Source organism: Telopea speciosissima, chromosome 11, assembly GCF_018873765.1.
Source record: "Telopea speciosissima isolate NSW1024214 ecotype Mountain lineage chromosome 11, Tspe_v1, whole genome shotgun sequence".
Taxonomy (NCBI): Eukaryota; Viridiplantae; Streptophyta; class Magnoliopsida; order Proteales; family Proteaceae; genus Telopea; species Telopea speciosissima.
Genome location: NC_057926.1, coordinates 43,333,755 through 43,354,262, shown reverse-complemented (window position 1 = coordinate 43,354,262; position 20,508 = coordinate 43,333,755). Strand labels below are relative to the sequence as shown.

General features: G+C 38.6%; 2 protein-coding genes and 1 long non-coding RNA gene across 3 annotated transcripts; 2 read left to right on the top strand and 1 right to left on the bottom strand.

Moving 5' to 3' along the window:
* Positions 1–896: 896 nt before the first annotated feature.
* On the bottom strand, positions 897–15,854 carry LOC122646010 (protein REPRESSOR OF SILENCING 3). Its single transcript, XM_043839461.1, has 5 exons — positions 15,809–15,854; positions 7,364–7,543; positions 2,842–3,066; positions 2,142–2,579; positions 897–1,951 (listed from the first exon to the last, which is right to left on the bottom strand). The coding sequence occupies exons 1-5, from the start codon at positions 15,842–15,844 to the stop codon at positions 1,136–1,138; spliced, it is 1,695 nt and encodes a 564-aa protein (XP_043695396.1). The 5' UTR covers positions 15,845–15,854; the 3' UTR covers positions 897–1,135.
* LOC122646018 lies at positions 10,135–13,348 on the top strand. The gene is made up of 2 exons (XR_006330549.1): positions 10,135–10,311; positions 13,270–13,348. It is a non-coding gene; the product is annotated as an uncharacterized LOC122646018 (long non-coding RNA).
* A 566-nt stretch (positions 15,855–16,420) lies between the features above and the next one.
* On the top strand, positions 16,421–19,380 carry LOC122645169 (subtilisin-like protease SBT3.6). The gene is made up of 8 exons (XM_043838502.1): positions 16,421–16,601; positions 16,690–16,851; positions 16,972–17,609; positions 17,701–17,745; positions 17,925–18,115; positions 18,234–18,342; positions 18,498–18,687; positions 18,793–19,380. Exons 1-8 carry the CDS (start codon positions 16,421–16,423, stop codon positions 19,359–19,361), a joined length of 2,085 nt encoding a protein of 694 aa, XP_043694437.1. The 3' UTR covers positions 19,362–19,380.
* Positions 19,381–20,508: the final 1,128 nt, after the last annotated feature.

Genomic DNA, 20,508 nt, shown 5'->3' with positions numbered 1-20,508 from the left:
TCTTCTGTCTTTTCCATCCATCTCCTGTTGTTCTAACATTAGTTTGTCACTGTTTAATAAAATTGATACTCTAGTTAATCCAGCCCTTGGATTGACCTATTCGTTTCATATTATTTTCTTCCTTATGAGTAATATAACTGATCATAATTTGAAGATCATCAGACCTACAGATTAGGAGTTATTTCAGTTTTCTTTAGTTGCTAAATTCTGTGTTCTTAAGTTTCTATTTTCTACTATACTTCATTGCACAGCTCCAACCACTGGATCAGCTTGTTTTGGAGGGGTTAACCATCCTAGTGTGACGAGTCTAACCGATCCAGATCTCAACCCCATTTGACCATTGGATCGTGAGTTACTTGACTTTCTCTATTCTGCCAGATTGTGTATTTGTATTGATGTGTTTCTGTCCTGTGGGTATTGTTTTCTTTTATCTTGTCTTCTCTATCCCAGAACACATCACATGCTGTCCCGAGATTTCCATCCTTGGTTGACCATAAACCCTAGGCCAATCTTTCTTTCGTTACCACCCAGGCTAGCAACATCCTTACAGAATCAGGTGTGCAAGTAGCATAAACCTCTTTTCCTGCATCAAGACTCGAACATCATAGAAAAATACCACAAAGATATCAATGCATACTGCAAGTGGTTCTTCATATTGAAATGTAAGTGATTAGTCAAATGAAATGAACTTCTAAGGACTCTTCCCTCTGGTCAAGTGTCAATAGCTCAAGCCTAGCAGCTTAAAACTTGATTTCCATTTGCATTTCAATTATCTTGTCATACCAACTTGCATTGAGAAATCAAATCTACAAACTGCAGATCTGAAATGTTAATCTGGTATTGGTTTGCTGTTCAAATTATACATGCAGATTGTATGGAGACTCAAAGTGCTTAAATTAGTACAACAAGAGTAATTACCATTGCAAAGTTAATTTTATCAGGTGTGTTGTTACATGTTAAGAGAGATAATAATAGCAACAATAACTTATGACACGCTTGAAAAGCAACAATCTTTCAGAGTCTAAATAAACCTCTTTTTGCCTGGTGGGAAGGGTTACAGCTTTGTTGGACAACTACAAGGACTATTTTCTTGTTTCCAAATTTTCTGGCTGTACCACTGAAACACATATGGCTGCTACTTCTCATTACTTTTCTTCTTAAGGGAACCACTTAGAGCTGTCTTTGTTTTCATCCACTCCCTCTCGGAAACAGCACTCCTCATGAAGGTGCAAACTTCACCAATGCCAGCCTCCCCGGTAGATATTACCTTTGGTACCAAATAGTTTTTCTTTACTGGTTCAGCAATAACATTATTATCATGTTCCATGATCTCTGAACCGTTCCCAGTAATCTTTTTCTCACCCTCAGAACTAGAAAGAATTTGTTCTGTCTTTCCTACATCCACTGCATCAGAGCCATTGGGAGCAGTACCCTTGTCTGTTGGAACATCCTTCCCGATTTCCAAAGCTTGAGAACTCTCGCCAGTAGATTGACCTCTTGTATGCTTCATACATATCTCCTCTTTGCTTCCAGTGGAGTTCATGGCATTTGAACCACTGGATTTTGGAAGCCCTTGGTTGTTAGGAATGACAGGAACTATTTCTGAGATACTAAATGAACTGTTCCCTGCCTCACCAACCAGTTCTCTCCATGAGGACTTCTGCACCCACAAAAGTCCTCTGCTCGGTTGGACATCAGGTTTGGACTTGGTAGGGTGTACTTCCATGACACCCTCCAACTTTTCACAGTGGGTCTCTGTGCTCTCTTTCTTTACATGTTTAGCAGATGCAACTTCTTCTCTTTGGCTCTCACCTGCCATATACAAATGGGACTCCTTTCTAGAAGTTGGTTTGGAAGCATTAGATGTTTCTGTTCTTATCATTTTTTGAGCTTTGAGCTTATTTTGTGCTGGCCTGTTGTCAGAAGCTTGTCGCTTTCTAGACCTTGATTCCTAGGTAGCCAAGGAGAGAAAATATAAATAAATAAACAAATAAGTTGTACAGTTGACCTGTAACTAACTCTGAGAGGTGATAAAAGCAACACAATTTCCATCTAGACTTTGTGATAAACTGTTTAAACTCTAAAAGTGCACAAGTGAAATTCATAAGTGTCTGCGATAATTTAATATAAACTGAGAATACCTGGTTTGCCGAAATTGTTCCATGATTCCGCATCAAACCTGATCTCACGTTTCCTCCAGTTACTATGTTCATTACAATGTTATCTTCATCCGTAGCATTATCTGTTTCACTTCCATTGACTAACACATCATCAATTGGGTGACTGGAATGGTCTCCTTCAATAACCAATCTGGCTCCACCATCAGCATCCTTTGCATTCGTATTAGCATTATCTTCCTTTTCCAAGAGCTTGTTCATCACTGAATCCATCAGATGTAGCTCTTCCTTGCTTATTTCACCACTTGGGGGTTCAAGAGTAGAAATTTGTCTCTGTTTTGCATTTTCACGAGGGTTCCAATGCTCCTCACAGTCACAGAAATAGACAGGGAGAGGAGGAACCTCAACACGTTGGAAACTGTACTTATGCTTGCCAGTTCCAATGTAAGGTAATGATTTCACCTGCATAACTACTATGAGTTTCAGCTAAAAGTATTGTCTATTCTTGAGCATGGTGAATTCAAACAATAATGCCAATTCCATGCAATGATGCAACACTAACACTCTGTGGATGCCCATACAGATGTTGAATTACAATGGAAGTTTAAATGCAATTTGTCAGCTTCTGGCTTTGTGTGTTTGCATGCACATGAGAGAGAGAGAGAGAGAGAGAGATGTTATCAGAACTCTCTCATATTACCAAACAGCCATTGCTGTAGCTTACCTTCTTTAATCTAGGGAAGAAAATTTGAAGCTGCATATTCTGTTTCCTCATGAGTTCCTTTGACATATTTGAAGGCTCAGTTTTTTCATCTGCACTAAGGTGATTATTACTTTTATGGCTGGTACGTTCAACCTCTTCTGCCCACTCTCGTTGCAGGCGAACAAAATAATGCTCTTTAGCTTTTTCAATCCTCAGCCGACCTCCTTTCCACATGCAGCCATTATACTGTCTTGTTAATGAAAAGATTTTGGAAAGAAAAAATGTTAGCAATATACAAAACAACATCAAACACAAGAATCAACCTCTAGCCCCCAACCCTTGAAGGAAAAGAACAGGAAATCAATGATAATGCCATGGAAGCTCATTGTGTTATCATATATAAATACATCATTTTAACATGGTTAGAAGAGATTCTGCCTGGACATGTCAGTTTTTATACTTGAAACAGAGTGCATATTAGCCTGGTTGGACCAGAACGATCCACTCTGGAGACCCAAGCCAAGATACAATTGGCCCAACCAGTTTTTTGGTCCAAAGGAGGCTGGTAGCTTACATAGGATGCAATCTTTTATTTCATTTTGATTTATTTGGTTGGGTAGATTACGTAGGTGTTATTTGGTAGTTTCTTTATTTGAGAATTAGCCTAGTTTGTTAGTTATTTCTTTTGAGTTGGTTTCCATTAGTATGTTTTGCCTTTTCTTTATTTATGTTTTTAATTTGATTCCTATTGTAAGTAGGTGTAGGTAATTTAGTTTCTGATTTATTCATATTGTAACTAGGATTCCTAACTAAGGAAACCCCCACTTATTTGAAGTTTCAAGTATATAAATAAAGGATGGGTGAGAGAGACTGTCAAGTTCGATCACTCTCTTGACAGTTCTCCTCTCTTCTCCACTTCTTATTCTTCTCTCTCCATTCTCAGTTCTGGTTTCTTCATTGTTTCTCTCATTACACATGCCATATCTGTTTTCACTAGGTATGGATCTTACATGAGGACAATTCCAGATTCTGGTGGAAGGATCCTCACTAAAAGATATTTCAGACATATAAGGCTGAGATATCTATCTGATTCACGACTCAGGTCAATTTGGATATTAAAGATTTTAATCCCATATTTGGATCAAGATATGAATCACTTCATGTATAGCCAGGCCTAAAAGAACAAATACACATTCATATCGTTGCCACATACAAGAGAAGTGCTTTCTAGAATCTAGCACTTCAAGGAAATGACAGTGCACACAGAGCACTATTAAAATCATGTCCCCAGCCTGATAACAGAAATGCCAGTTTTCTCCTTAAACACCCTGAGACTCCTTACTTTCACTAGCACCCATTTTTCCAACTCAGTATCCTATTTTGTTCAATTTTTTGCTTGTGTATGTGTGTGTCTGCACTTAATTCCCCTCCCCTCCCCCCTCTTAAGATGTGTTCTGGGTAAAGAATGAAAGAATAAGAAGGCCCAAGGAAAGGGAGAATATAAATGGCTGTATGGCTCTGAGAATAACCGACATATCATCCTACATCCCTTTCATACATAGATTCTCATTCTATAGATATTTTTGCTGATTCATAAACCGTCAAAATGATGACCTCATAACCTGTTGATCCAGCTTCCAATTTGTTACTTCTTCCACCACTGAACCATAGAAGTCTTCTGATCAGGGAAAAAATTTGCCTTGTTTCTTTCCTTTCATACACACAACTTCATGAAAAAAGATTGCAACCCCATATTAAAAGCGACTCTTCCACTGAAGACGGACTTTCCTTTACAAATGCCAACTCCTCCATTGCTGCAGATAATGTAGTCCTAGATAGGTAGGAGACCTACTAGGAGACAGATAACAGGATCAATAGCAAAAAGGGTTGCTGGTTCGAATGGACAGCACTAGGTTTTAGGTTAATTCTAGGGTTTAGGATAGGAATTTGGGAATGGGTCTTATATGGCTTTAATATGCAGGTCTAGGGTGCTTTTATGGCATATAAATAATAGGATTTGGGAAGGTTTTAAAATTCTGCAATTCTGGACAGAATTGAGTTGTAGGTTTTGGGTTTTAATGGAGTGGAGGAATGGAGGAGATAAGAGTGGGAGTTATGAGCTGGGTTTAGGATTGAGTGTAGGGAGAAGTGTAGGGGTTGTATGCTGGAAGTTTGGTTTGAAACTGATGGACAGATCTGAAGTTATGAGGGAATCCTAGTTAGGGTAGGAGTGAGAAGAAGAAGGTTTAAACAAAGTTCAGATTCAAATTTACTGGGTTTGAAGAGATCTTCAATGGCAGCAGCTTTGAAGATGAATAATGGGGTCTCCCGACCTTCACGATGCAAGGAGATAAGTAGCAGCCCTCCCGATCTTCACGATGCAAGGAGTCGATTGGAGATCCACCAATCCCTTCACCTTGACACAAGGCAACCTTGATATTACTCACAAGGCACACTCACGATGGAGCAAAGGCAGCAAGCATAAAGTTGAGTTTTTATTAATCAAATTCGTATCTAATGCTGGCCTCCCTTACATACTAATATAGAAGACTCTAAGACAGACTTAGACACTAAAAAGGAATGGCCTAACCCTAGCCCTAACCTATTAGGTAACTTAAACTAACTAGGAAACTAGAATACTAAAGGAAATAGACTCAAAACATGGCTAGACTTATAGAATCCTAATCCAGCCCAACTTACATCACATGACCACTTAACCAAGTCACATGATCACTTAAATTGAACCAATTGGATGCAACCAATTTGAACCGGTTCAATTAAAAAACATAAAAATAAACTAAGTATTGGGCTAATCCCATATGCAACCTATATACCCCTAGTTTAAGCTCATTAAAGTGGGCTAATACATAGAAAACCCTTGGGAACAAATGCCCAACATATATCCATCCCAACCCTAGACTTATTTCTAAAGAAATAAGCCCTATTTGGTGATGAATCTGCATCAACAGGCATTGAACATAACACCTTAATCAAGCAGAATAAAGATTTCACAGTTGATTTCAAAGAACCAACATATTAACAATTGGTTGACAGACTCTATCTCGCTAGTGCACGTATTTCACTCACTTGAGGCTTGATCTAGCTGATATAAAAAAGAGCACCCTGAACAGCGAGTCCAGTTCTGATAATAGAAATGTCTATTTCTCTTTTAACCCCTTGAGATGCTTGCATTGGCAACCATTTTCGAACTTTTAATCGTAGTTTATCAATAGTTCAATTAGCGTTTGCTAGTGTCTATGCCCCCCTTTGTGTTCCCTTTTTTTGGATACAGAATAAAAGAATAAGAAGGGGTAGTACACCCAAGGCTTTGTCATGGGAAGGATCTTCCTTTGTGATACTTCAGCTTCTCTTATATAGGGGCTGGCTTGTAGTGGAATTGGGTTTGTTTCAGCACTTTGAACTAATTTATCTGTAGGATGGTTTGCTATTGTTGTACTACTAGCATGAACTTTTTTTTTTGGATAGGTAGGCCCCAAGGAGAGTTGAACTTGTGGCCTCTTAATTGTGAGGTGTTGGTCCTTGCCAACTGAGCCGCCCCATTGGGACCTTTAGCCTGAACTATTGTTTCTATGTCCAATAAATTGTTACTTACAAAATAAAATGAGAAAGCCCACAGAAATAGGTAAGACACAATTGCTATATGGCTACAAGACGCACCAATGGATCATCCTATCCATCCCAATTGTATGCAGATTCCCACTCAACAGATACTCTGCTGCCTGGTACTACTTTAAACAATGATACCCCACAACACATTGATCCAGCTCCCATTTTCAACTTTCTTTCCACCCATTAACTGTAGAACCTTTCTAATAAATAATTGTCTTGCTTCTTTCTTCCTACAGCACTAATTCAATGAAAAAGCTGTGCAATCCTATATTAACCGGCTCTTCCACCCAAGGACGAACTTTGGTTGTTGCAAAGCTAACTCTTCCACTGCAGCAGGCATCGAGCATGAAAAATTAAACAGAGTAGATATAATAGCCCATAGTTGACTTGCACAAGAGCCATGCAATTACAAGGGGTTGACAGACTGCATCTTGTTCTCATAAATAATTCACTTGAGATTTGAAAGGCCCACTTACAAGGCTTCTACTGGAGTTTAATCTTCCCAATATCTTTTTTAACATAATTTTTTTGACAATAACCTAAAACTAATTCTTGCAACATCCAAGAAGCTGAAGACCTACTTTTAAAGGGTTTAGCATGGTCCAACCATCTACTTTGTTCTTGATAGAAGAAAATAATATTATGTTATGTTTCTACTGATAGTTCATACATCTTAGTTCCCACATATTTAATAATTTAACCCATGCCAATAAACAGGATTCAAGCTAACTAATTTCATAAATGAGACCATAGATAAACTAATAGCAGTAACAGGACAACTGAAAGGATTTTCCTACAGGCAATAGCATGATAATATATGATGAAATATCAAGCTGAGAAATTACTGTCCAGTTTTAGTTCTAGGGAGAGAGAGAGAGAGAGAGAGAGGGGGGGTGAAGACAAGCAGGCTGACCGTGCTAAAGAGCTTGGAGAGAGCTTTGTCGGAAGAAGGAAGAAAATCCATGTAAGCGAAGCTACGGCCATTGGTTCTGACGATCTCGATAGACTCGATAGTCCCCAGTGAGGAGAAGGTTTTTTGGAGATCAACCGCCGTCACGCTTTCCCCCAATCCTCCCACGAAGACCCTCGTCTTCATGCTACTCCCACCCTCAAATCTGCCCTCGTCATGCTTTTCTTCTTCTTCCTGCATCTCTCCTTCTCCTTCTCCTTCTCTGTCGTCTACACTTAATTTGTTCTAACCTCTCCGGCTCTCCCCAACGAGGTCTGTTTGAGTTTGCTCTGTGCTCCTTGCGTTAAGGATTTCGTTTACGGGTTGCGGCTAGGGATTCTAAATGGATAGTCGAAATTCCGTATCCGATCCATGTTCGAATCCGTTTAGGGGTTTCCAAAAAAAATCCAAATCCGTCGAAAGATAATGGGAAAATTACATGATTAACTACTTTTGGGTTTTCGTTTACAAAACTGTCCACCCTATGTTTGAGTTAACAAAAATAGACAAAAAAAAGTTAAGGTTTACAAAACTAGACAAAATAGTGTCTCTCCGGCTCTCCCTCCCACACTTATTTTTTTAGACATTTTTACCCCTGTCATTACCTTCTCGCCTAGGCATCCTCTGTTCCCTGAAACCCTACCCTTGTCCCAGCCACCGCCATTCTCTGCTACCCCAAGTAACAGAGGGAAAAAAAAGAGATTTTTTCAAAGGGGAACTGCCGAGGAAGGAAGGAAAGTCACTGTTTTGTCTAATTTTGTAAAACTAAACCTGTTTATTCAGATAGTTCCATTTCTAACATACGATTAATTTAATACTTTTATAAAAATATATGATATATTACCATATTAATCTTAGTAATTGGAGTCAAAACCCAGTAATCGATGGTGAGATTCATTTACTAATTGGATAGTTTATTGGATTGGATAATATCCAGATATCCGATTACTTTCGAATTCGGATATGATATTAGTTTTCAAAATTCCGTCAAATATCGAATCAGATACAGATATGTCATTCGATGATCGGATTCGGATCATAGTAAATCTGAGCCGAATTCAATGCTTTTACATCCCAGCATCATTTATTACCCATATCGGTGGATCGACGCATCATTTTTTACCCTCTCTTTTTTTATTTTTTTGGTCTATCCTACTCAAGGGCCCACAGGCCAACTACAAGCTAAGCTAAGGGGGAAGGCTAATAAGACAAGCCCACAATCTACAACTAAGGGGGGGGTGAGGGAGGGGAGAGAGGGATGCCTTTTTGGTACAATATGCAATCCAGAAGAATCGATCCCTTGACCTCCTGGGGGGGCATGCACACAACTTGCAATGCCACCAACCAGCCGAGCTAGCGGCTGTTTGCCTCTCTCCTGTTCAGTAGCTTAAAAATCCCCTGTTCTCAAATCTCCAAAAAACCCACAGCGGCACCCTCGAGGTGGGCTTTTTGAGTAGTTTGGGCTGAAAAAAATAAAACGGAAAATCAAGATGGGTTGGACTTGCTTTATTGCTTTTAGTAACCCATGGCCTTCGCGGGCCTGAGAGGAACCTTTTTAATTCCACCACCAGGTGAATGGTCAAGTCATCATCCTAGGGTTCACAAACCCCTCTTAGATTTTATTACAACATCAGTGCTTATTGTAGTGCTTGATGTATTCAATGATTTAAAAATTGGACAGGTCTATCTGATCCGGATTGAAAACAGCCGAGGCTAATCCGGCTCGGGTTGATTCTATGTGGGAATTAGAGTTAAGGTGTCTAAGTAATAAGTGCAGAGACTTGACTTAATGGGCTAAGTAATAAAGTGGAGTGACTTCTAAGCCACTCTCCTTTGAAGAGGACACTTTTCTCTGAAAGACAATAACAACACACAACAGAGTAATCGGTCAGGCACTTGTGTTGTGTGGAGAGACTTGACTTAGTGGGCTAAGTAATAAGTGGAGTGACTTCTAAGCCACTCACTCTCCTTTGAAGAGGACACTTTTCTCTGAAAGACAAAATAACAACACACAACAGAGTAATCGATCAGGCATTCCACTTGTGTTGTGTGGCTGCCATGATTTAAAGAGTCCAGATCGATAGCAATCGTTTCCTAACTTACCGAATCAAACTTTCTATCCCAAAGTCTATCTATCTCTTCCAATGTTCCCACCGGATCTAGATCCTCTCTTGCCGCGTGCTGCATAGACACGATAAGGTGTGCAATTACTGCCTTACCTCTGCCCGAATTACTACCTCACCCCTATTCCGGCAAGACGTTCGGGCAGAGGTAAGGCAGTAATTGCACACCTTACCTTGTCTGCGTAGGACTATGTAGGACACGGCAGGACTGGTAGGCAGCAGTAGAGGATTCCGATTGTGTTCCCACCACTCCTTTGGATAAAAAAAATTCAAGGAAGAAGTTATGGTGATGAAGGAAACACGCAATAAGGTGTTGACTCTTAAGGTCTAGATTTTTGGTGGAATATTACTATTGTTGCTTAGTACTATCTTATAAATAAGATACTTTTCTCTTAAAGACATTAACGGAGTAGCTACCGTACCGCAACTCAAATTAAACTGCATGTATGGTTTCTGCATTTGCTTCCCAAAATTTGATTCTCATGATGGCACTACTTCAGCTTTTTTTAGTTTTTAATGTTCTCCTCTTTGGGAGCTCATTGACGAGGCTAGTAGAATCAGTCACCGATGGTACAAGGATGATTGTAGTAGGGAACAACAACAACAACAACAACGAGACAGATCGATTTGCTTTGTTGGACTTGAAGAAACAAATTTATGATGATCCGTATGGAGCACTAAGTTCTTGGAATGATTCCATCCATTTCTGCAACTGGGTTGGGATCACATGTGGAAATCGTCATCGACAACGGGTTATCAGCTTGGATTTACAAGGGAAGGGCTTGGGAGGTAACATTTCTCCTTCCATAGGCAATCTCACTTTTCTTCATGTCCTCAACCTCATGAATAATAGCTTCCATGGTAAAATCCCACAAGAGATTGGAAATTTGATTCGACTAGAGTCCATCGCTTTTCAAAACAACACTCTCGAAGGAGAACTTCCTACCAGCTTGGCCAACTGCACTCGTCTAAGAGAAATTCGCTTCTCCCGTAACAATTTTGTCGGGAAGATTCCGGTTGAACTACTTATATCTTTGTCAAAACTGGAAGTAATTTCTATTCATGATAATGGTTTAACAGGAGAAATACCATCTTATTTTGGGAACATTTCCTCCATCCAATATATCTCTTTGGGTGGAAATCGACTGCAGGGGAGCATTTCAGAATCCTTTGGTCAGCTAACAAACTTATTCTATCTATCATTTAATGAAAACAACCTATCTGGTATGGTCCCTGTCTCACTATACAATCTGTCATCTCTTGAATTTATGTATCTCTATACAAACCAACTGCATGGGAGCCTTCCACAAGACATAGGCCTCACTCTTCCAAATCTCAATACACTATCAATTTCAATGAACATTTTCTCAGGGAGAATTCCGAGTTCCATCTCCAATATTTCAACAATCCAAACATTTGATCTCGGAATAAACAGTTTTGTTGGACCTGTCCCTAACAACTTAGGAAATCTTCAAAACCTTCAATGGTTCAGTATTAGTGAAAATCAATGTGGTACAGGGGAAGCTGATGATTTAGATTTTGTAAATTCTTTGGTCAATTGTACAAATCTAGAGTTCCTACAACTACAAAAGAATGGTTTTATGGGCCCCCTTCCCAACTTTAAAGCCAATCTCTCAACACAGCTCTCAATACTTTCTTTGGGAAGGAACCAAATATCTGGAATCATTCCTGCTGAGATTGAGAGTCTCGTCAACCTGACCGCTTTGGGCATGGAGGCTAACCTTTTAGAAGGTAATATTCCGTCTGTCATTGGGAAGCTTCCGAAGCTTCAAAGATTATTCTTGGGTGCAAATAGACTTTCAGGACAGATACCTTCCTCTATAGGCAATCTCACGCTTTTGTATGATCTCCATTTAGAATTAAACAGCTTGAATGGAAGCATTCCTTCCAACATTGGAAATTGTCAACAGTTACAATACCTAACCCTTTTTAGTAATAACCTTCAAGGCCCAATACCTAGACAACTCTTCCTAATTTCCTCCTTAGCAATATCTCTTGACTTGCATTCTAATTCTCTGGTCGGTTCCCTACCAATTGAAATCGGTAATTTGAAGAGTCTTTCTACAATAGATATCTCCAAAAACAGATTTTCTGGAGAAATCCCTTCCTCCATTGGTGATTGTAATAGTTTGGAACATCTCTATATGGGGGGTAATTTCTTTGAAGGAACCATTCCTCAATCTTTAACTCTTTTGAAGGGGCTTCAAGATTTAGATCTCTCATTCAACAATTTATCAGGGCAAATCCCAAAAGATTTAGAAGAACTTCAAGCATTGCAGAGTTTGAATTTATCCTTCAATAATCTTGAAGGGGAGATACCAACAAAAGGAATCTTTGGAAATGCAAGTGCAATTTCGGTGAATGGAAATGGTAAGCTTTGTGGTGGAATTGCGGAGTTACATCTGCCTACATGCACAAACCGTGGATCTACCAAACGAGAAAAGTCGTCCAATGCTCTTAGAATAGTTTTGGCGATAATCGGCCTGGTTCTTGGTTTTCTTTTGATATCTTTCTTTCTTACTCTCTATTGGAAAAGAAGATCAAAAATTGAACCTCCATCCACACCGCCATTAATTGGTGATCGGTTCTTGAACCTTTCTTACAATGATCTTTTCCAAGCTACTGGAGGATTTTCTTCAGCTAATTTCATAGGTTCTGGTAGTTTTGGTTCCGTATACAAAGGGATTATCGACCAAGATGAAACCATTGTTGCTGTCAAGGTATTCAACCTTCAAAATCAAAGAGTCGAAAAGAGCTTTATGGCTGAATGCAAAGCATTAAGAAGCATTCGACATCGAAATCTTGTCAAGATTTTAACTTCATGTTCAAGTCTTGATTCAAAAGGCAAAGATTTCAAAGCCCTTGTTTATGAGTTCATGCCCAATGGGAGTCTAGATGATTGGTTGCATCTGCCGGTGGAGGTACATAATCATTCAAGAAATTTAAGCCTTCTTCAAAGATTAAACATCGCAACTGATGTGGCTTCTGCTTTGGATTACCTTCATTACCACTGTGATGTGCCAATTGTTCATTGTGACTTAAAGCCAAGCAATGTTCTACTTGACGGTGATATGACTGCACATGTCAGTGATTTTGGTTTGGCGAGGCTACTTTTAGAACTTGACGACAATTCATCTCAGACTCAAACAAGTACCATCGGGATAAAAGGATCTATCGGCTATGCTGCTCCAGGTAAAAAATAAACTATAAAATTTTATTTTGAGTTATCAATATATTAGATTTATATTATGTAGTTCTAAATATTCTTACTAAGCTGTTGTTGTCTATTCTAATCAAAATCTATTGTAGGGTGTTAAACTTGACCCAAATAATGATTTAGAAAAAGAGTGTAGATCCAAAGATCTTGTTTATCAAGGTTAATATTTCAATCCAAGTATTATTGGATATTTTAGATCTTGTTCTAGATAGTTGATTGAGTATATCAATATACTTTTCTATTTTAATTATATTGGATATGGATTTATCTATATTCATTTTAATAAGGAATTGTTTATACTATGAGCACATTGAACCTTTAGATTGGATTCTTTTAACATAATCAAAAGAATCATGTTCCCAGATTAAAGAAATGACCATGTAACTTGCTACTTTTGAATAACTTTTTCACAAGTTTCATATTTCAAACCATAATTTCTAGCATTATATGAAAAAAATATGTAAATCTCTTATTGTTATAACTAACAGCAAGAGGTTTCTAAATTTCAGAATATGGCATGGGTGGAAAGGCAACTATACAAGGTGACGTGTTTAGTTATGGGATCCTTTTATTGGAGATGTTCATAGGGAAAAGGCCAACTGATCAAATGTTTGGTGATGACTTAAATATCCATAACTTTGCAAAGTCAGCTTTACCTATTCACATGAAGCAAATTTTAGATCCAACACTCCTACCCAAGAAAGAACAAAGTGAAGAAATTGACGAGGATGCTATCAACAAAAATGAAGGTCCTAATCATAGGATAGATAAATTGCAAGATTGCATAACGTCAATAATTGAAATTGCACTCCAGTGCTCCATGGAATCGCCAAGAGAACGTATGAACATGGACGATGTTGTGAGGGGACTACATTTAGTCAAAGGGAAATTTTCTTGAAGCAATAATCTATCAACATAGAGCAACTACGCCGGATTAGAAGGTGATTCTTTCTTTATTACCTTTGTAGTTATTGTGTTTTCTTTGCCGCTTAATTTTTATGAAAACCTAGGGAAAAGAAAGTTTTAGATCATGCAACCAAATTACGCTGATCTAAAGTTATTCACATCATGGTTTAAAAATTGGTATCGATACCAATACCGATACCTATACTAATACCTATACCTATACCAATACCAATACCAATACCAATACCAATACCAATATGGATTGACCATATGGGGATGAATTGGATGGTTTTACCCTCAATTTAGATTAAAAGTTATTTTTTGGACAGATTTACCCAGTTAGAACCATTCCACTGATACAGGATTGGACAGGTATCGGTATTGGACACAACCAATAGCGTTACGAATCAAGCGATATGCCCAGCCCGATACCTTTTTTTTTTAAACTATGATTCACATATGATAGACTGATAGTTAAGTTGGCAATTAAAAGAGTTTAAGACTCAATTTCAACCTTATTAGAGCCCAATCTATACCAAGGTTATATCAGTTGTGGACAAGTAACTATATCCCAAACATCTTTCTTTTTTTGGGAGAAATAGGGGGGGGGACTTAAGAATGCAAAAATTCAAAATGGAGGTCTGACCTTGAAATTAGGTTAGAAACCCCTCACAAAGGGGGGAACTCTCTTTTGATTCAAAGTATCTAAAAGAAAAACACGTAATTTCAATCCTCTAAGGCTAAATTCCCTTCTAATGCCTCTTGGTCACTGTAAAGGATATGCTTCAAGTGAAGGCATGGTTTTATCTCCTATTTGGAGCTCCATTTCCCCTATGATTCAGATATTTTAATAGGAATGTTTTAGAAATGCTCTTATCGTGTATGTTGGCAGTCTTTCAAGCATTTGATGATAATGGCTAACTATGGTCTTGGCATCTGCAATTCTTACAAGAAATACATATAACATGTTTGTTAAATATTTGAATGTGAATGGGTTAAAGTTGTGTGCTCTTACTTTTTCTTTGATTTCAAAATTGAGATGATTCTTTATTACTCATATATCATCAACACTCTAAAGTTGAAAAAACTATGATTTGAAGGATGAAAATTGATGAGCAACTGGTGCAGTCTGATACAAAGAAGACAATGACCAAATTGTTTGATGGAAGACAATTATAAAAACTAGTCATGCCTCTACTTTAACATATCTCAAGTTTCTTATGGTCTGGATTTGCTTGTCGAGCTTTATGATGTTTTAGTAATATGAATGCTTGCATATATGAGGTCCTAATTTATGTAGTCATAACAAAAATCATTATTTTCACAAGAATAGAAAAGAGGGGAGGGGGGGAATAGGGTATGAATTTTTTATGGGATTTTGCTTCCCGACAATGCCAATAGAATTTGTGGTTCAAGTAAGGGGTGTCAATTGGGATGGTTCTGCTTAAGGATAGGTGTTAATTGGTTCACCCTTTTTGGAGCTAGGACCAGAAACATTCTACTTAACTAATTAATTCCAAACCTTGGAACCAATAGAGATTAATAATGGGATGTTTTGGTTTTGGTTCCTAATCTGTCGACCAAAACAGCAATTAGTAGAGTCCAAAGAGAACAATTTTTAGCATATTGGGCCCATATAAAATTAAATTAGACAGAATCTATGAACTATAAATTCTGTGGACTCAATGGTCAATTTTAATATGAGTATGTGTGAGGACAACGTTCGATTTTTGGGGAACATGTGCCTCAATGTTTTAATTGACAAGAAGTCGCCACCTAGATTAAGGTCTAATACCTTTACTAAAAATAAAATAAAAATAACTCCATCCAAATAAATCCATGAAAACTTAAACAAAGTAATTGACTTGCATAAGAGCAATGGAGTTTTGTTTGGAGAGAGAGGAGGTAAAGATAAGCAGGCTGACTGTGCTAAAGAACTTAGAGAGAGCTTTGTCAGAAGAGGGATGGAAATCCATATAAGCTAAGTTGTGGCCATTGGTTCTGACGATCTCGACAGACTCGATGGTCCCAAGTGAGGACCGAGGAGAAGGTTTTTTGGAGATCATCCGCCGTCATGCTATCCTGCAATCCTCCCACGAAGATCCTCATCTTCATCCTACTCCCACCCTCAACTTTACCCTTATTACCCTTATCATGTTTTTCTTCTTCTCCCTTCATCACTCTCTCTTGTCTCCACTTAATTTGTTCTAACCTCTCCTCAATGAGGAAAATTTTTTGCAATGTTCCTGCTACAAGGCTAGCAGCCAAGAAAATGGAATAATTCACTTCCTCTTTGGGTTCATAAATACCCTCCTATGTTTTTGTATTTTCTAAAATACCCCTTAAGATTCCATTTCCTTGGCTGCTGACCTTGTAGTAGGAACATTCCTGCAACTAGTGTAGCATCGAAATTTCGTTCCCTCAATGAGGTCTCTTTGAATTTTCTCTGTGCTTCTTGCGTTACGGCATCGATTATGGATACCCATATCGATAGATCAGCCGTACGGGATTTGATTGGACCATTTTGCCCCTCAAAACATAGATACTTAAGTTTTTTTGACTGTTTTGCCTCTCTTGATACTAAAGGTTTGTTTTTTAACTATTTCACCCCCAACAATAAAATCCCCAAAAACCCATGGCAAAGCCTCGAGTTGGATTTGCTTTATTGTTTTTGGTATCCCATGACCTTCGTGGGCCTGAGAGGAGCCTTTAAGTATTGGATGACCAAACAACCTTCTTTTTCCATTTGTATGTATGTATGTATGTATAGCGAAGTTTCCTTCTACCCACCCGATTAATAGTCAAACCACCATTCTAAGGTTCACAAATCCCTCCTACATTTTAGTACCTTCTCAAAATACCTTCTGGATATCCTTTCCTGTCTTCTCTGGGTTTGCAGCTACTCTTAGTGATTCCCAAGCAAAAGCAGTTGCAGGTAACTATGAACTACTGACAGGAAGAAGCTTTAATGTTCATGAACATATCTTCTTTTAATGGATACTAATTATATAAATAAATTGTAGACATGCCGGGTGTTGTCCGAGTGTTCCCTAATCGCATTTATAAACTCCATACTACCCGAAGCTGGGATTATCTAGGACTCAATCCACATGATCAGCATCAAAGTAACCTTTCATCTGAATCTAATATGGGTGAAGGGACTATTATTGGCGTGATAGACTCAGGTTTAACATATGATCCTTAATGCATGACTAGCTTTTAAGGATGAATTCTACCCTGTAAAGTCCCCAACAATCTGAGTTACTGATAATGATGGATTTGTTGTGGGATTAATTTCCTTTTAGGAATCTGGCCAGAGTCAGAAAGCTTCAAGGATGATAATATGGGTCCAATTCCATCGCATTGGAAAGGAATTTGCCAAACTGGAGAGTCTGTCAATTCAACTAACTGCAATAAGAAGCTAATAGGCGCTCGCTGGTTTGCAAAAGGAGTTAACACCACTGGGCTTGAAGACTATTTGTCCCCAAGGGACAACACAGGGCATGGCACTCACTGTGCTTCTATAGCTGCAGGTCGTTTTGTAGCAAATGTAAGCTATGAAGGGCTTGGTACTGGTCTAGCTAGAGGAAGTGCACCTCTTGCTCACCTAGCAATCTACAAGGTGTGTTGGAATGGATTAGGATGTTCAGATGTAGATGGACTAAAAGCTTTTGACATGGCCATACATGATGGAGTAGACATTATATCTGCATCTATAGGGGAAACATTACAGCCACTGGGGGACTACGTCGATAATGGACTTGCAGTAGGTGCATTTCATGCAGTAGCAAAGGGGATAACTGTGGTCAATTCGGCAGGGAACAATGGCCCTAAAACTTATACAGTTGAGGACACAGCTCCTTGGATCCTCTCTGTTGCAGCCACTACTATTGACAGGGTTTTCCTAACAGAAATTACACTTGGAAACAACCAAACTTTCTTGGTAATGCCTAAAGGGTTTTAAGAATTTAAAAAACCAAACTGATGTTATAACTGCTACACTTACTTTCCATTATCATATATATTTGTTGCAGGGCCAATCCCAATCACCTGTAAAGCACAAAGATTTCATCGATATTGTATAGTCAAGAGACCTGGCTATAGATGATGAAGCTGATGCAATGTGAGATTTTTTTTTGATATTTCCTCTTCTTCAATCTTAATTTTAATGTTTAGACTTTTCCCCTAACTTTGTCTTTTGGTTTGATGCAGAGTTTGCAAAGAAGGAAGTCTCAATGAGACATTAGTGGTAGGAAAGGTTGTCCTCTTTTTTTTACAACCATCTGAACAGGATTTTGGAGAAGCATATGTCACAGTTGGGAAAGCAGGAGGAGTTGGCCTTATATATACACAACCTCACACTGACCTTATCATTCCATGCCCTATCCCTTGTATTAAAGTAGATTATGAAATAGGGACAAAAATAGTTTCCTACATCAGAAGAACAAAGTAAGGAGATAATGACACCCAATTGATGTTTGTGGTCTAATTGTTTGTGTACAGGACATTAATCAAAGATACTCACATTAATGCATGTAATCCCATTTGCCTGCAGGAACAAGTCAAGTGTTGTGAAGCTCAGTCAGCCTAAGTCTGTCTTTGGGATATCATTATCTCCGCGAGTTGCTTCATTCTCATCCAGAGGACCAAGTTCTTTGTCACCTGCAGTGTTGAAGGTGTGTTTAGGCTCAGACAAAATATAAGTCTATAAGTTTTTCTTTGGCAATAAGAAATTAATTATCTTAGTTGAGGAAAACTTCCTATCCATAGGATTCCTTCATTGCAGTAAATATACTGCTAGTATTTGAAGTTATATTAATTGTGGTGGTAGCCTGATATAGCTGCATCTGGAGTGGACATCTTAGCTGCATATCCACCACCACTTAACGGTGGTCACGGGTATAAATTCGCTACCGGAACTTCAATGGCTTGCCCTCATGTGTCTGGAGTGGCTGCCCTCATCAAATCTTTGCACAAAGATTGGCCACCTGCTGCCATAAGATCAGCAATTGTGACTACTGGTGAGTCTTTTATACATTTGAGATTAACTTTTACTGAATAGCTGCTTACATATGTCAAACAACTAAGCCACCCCCCCCCCCCCCCCAATCCATGAACATTGGCAGCCTCAGTAACTGGCACAGATGGACAGGTGATATGGGCACAGGGAGATACTCGCAAGCCAGCTGACCCTTTCGATATGGGTGGAGGGCATATCAATCCCAAGAAAGTGGCAAATCCAGGGCTCATTTATGATATTAACAAGGAGAACTACATTCAGTTCCTCTGTTCCATGGGCTACACCAGTAAAGAGATTACCAACATAAACAAAAGAGAAGTCTCTTGCTCAAAAAATAAGTATTCTGAGTTTGACCTGAATCTCCCCTCTATCTCCATCCCAAGCCTTAAAAATACCATAACAGTCACCAGGACTGTGACAAATGTAGGGTCTGTTAATTCATTCTACAGAGCTTTAGTGGAATCTCCTCATGGTGTTGGAATGAAAGTTGAACCACAGACACTATCCTTCAATTCATCCATCACTATGCTTTCATTCAAAGTGACCTTTACTTCTACTCAGAAGTTGCTTGGGGATTACTCATTTGGAAGCTTGTCTTGGACTGATGGTCATCATTTGGTCAGGATTCCGCTGGCGGTTCGTGTTGTTGAGTATGAATCTTTTGTGGATACTTAGGGTTCTTGTTCTTTCTTTCTTGTAGTTTTCGACATAATATTTAAATAAAACACATCGTCTCTTCTTCTTCTATTGTCACATATGGGAGCCCCTTGAAATGAGTGGAGCAAGATTCAGAGTTCCCTTGACCAGATACGGATACCTCTAAATGGATATAAGAGTGAAACGAATCCAGATTTTTAATTATCCGTTTACATCCCTAACTTATGTAATGAGACCTTCCTCCCCATGGATACAATTCGCTCTCGATCCCTGTCTCTCAGTTATCTTAATTCTTTTCCTCATTCTCTAGAACGTATTGAATCTTCAAAAAACCTCATGATCATTAGTTACTTAAATTTTCACTATTAATTGATATATATTAAAATCGTATAGATTATGTTCCAGTTTATCCAAATTTGAATCTAGATACTCTCTAACCCGTTACAAATACCCACTGAACAAATACAGATGTGAATCGAATCCGAATCTTTGACTATCCATTTACGTTTTCTTCTACCACCCGATTAATGGTCAAGCCACCATCCTAGGGTTCACAAACCCCTCCTAGAGTTTAGTATCTTCGCAAAGTACCTTCTTGATATCCTTTCCTGTCTTCTCCCACCCACGGTGAATGGAATCCTTGGCTGAAGGGAAAGCATATATACATGCTTAAGACATATATATTTTGATATATATATATAAAATCCAAATGGAAATGATATTAAAAAAATAAAAAAAGGGTAATTTACACATACCACCCCTGAAGTTTGACGAAAGTATAGTTTTACCACCCAGTTTTGAGTAATTTTGTGTACCCCCTGAGGTTTACAAATGTTAACACTTAAACCCATTCCGTCGTCTTATGACTAACACCGTTAAAAACATGGGGTGAAATGGCAAAATTGTCCTTGCAAAAAAAATAAAAAAACCCAGCAACTCATATTCCCCAAATGGATTGGGGAAGATGAGTTGCTCTCTCCTCCTAATTGAATCTCTAATACTAATTGCTAAGAGGAGTTATTGAGGGTACCTTTTGTTTTCTTTGCTGACGGAGATCTCAGAACCTTCTATTGATTCCTCCTTCTCCAAATGCTCGGGTTCCCCTACGAGCCATTGGGTTTCAAATCTGGTTCCATACATAGCATCGTGGTTACTATTTTGAACA

Coding starts and splice junctions, on each gene's coding strand:
- LOC122646010 (XM_043839461.1), bottom strand. CDS start 15,844: ATGAAGGGAGAAGAAGAAAAACATGATAAGGGTAAT. Junction 3,067..7,363: donor TCTCCAAGCTCTTTAGCACG/GTCAGCCTGCTT, acceptor TTAACAAGACAG/TATAATGGCTGCATGTGGAA. Junction 2,580..2,841: donor TCTTCCCTAGATTAAAGAAG/GTAAGCTACAGC, acceptor GTAGTTATGCAG/GTGAAATCATTACCTTACAT.
- LOC122645169 (XM_043838502.1), top strand. CDS start 16,421: ATGTATGTATGTATAGCGAAGTTTCCTTCTACCCACCCGATTAATAGT. Junction 16,602..16,689: donor CCAAGCAAAAGCAGTTGCAG/GTAACTATGAAC, acceptor AATAAATTGTAG/ACATGCCGGGTGTTGTCCGA. Junction 18,343..18,497: donor TGTCACCTGCAGTGTTGAAG/GTGTGTTTAGGC, acceptor TTGTGGTGGTAG/CCTGATATAGCTGCATCTGG.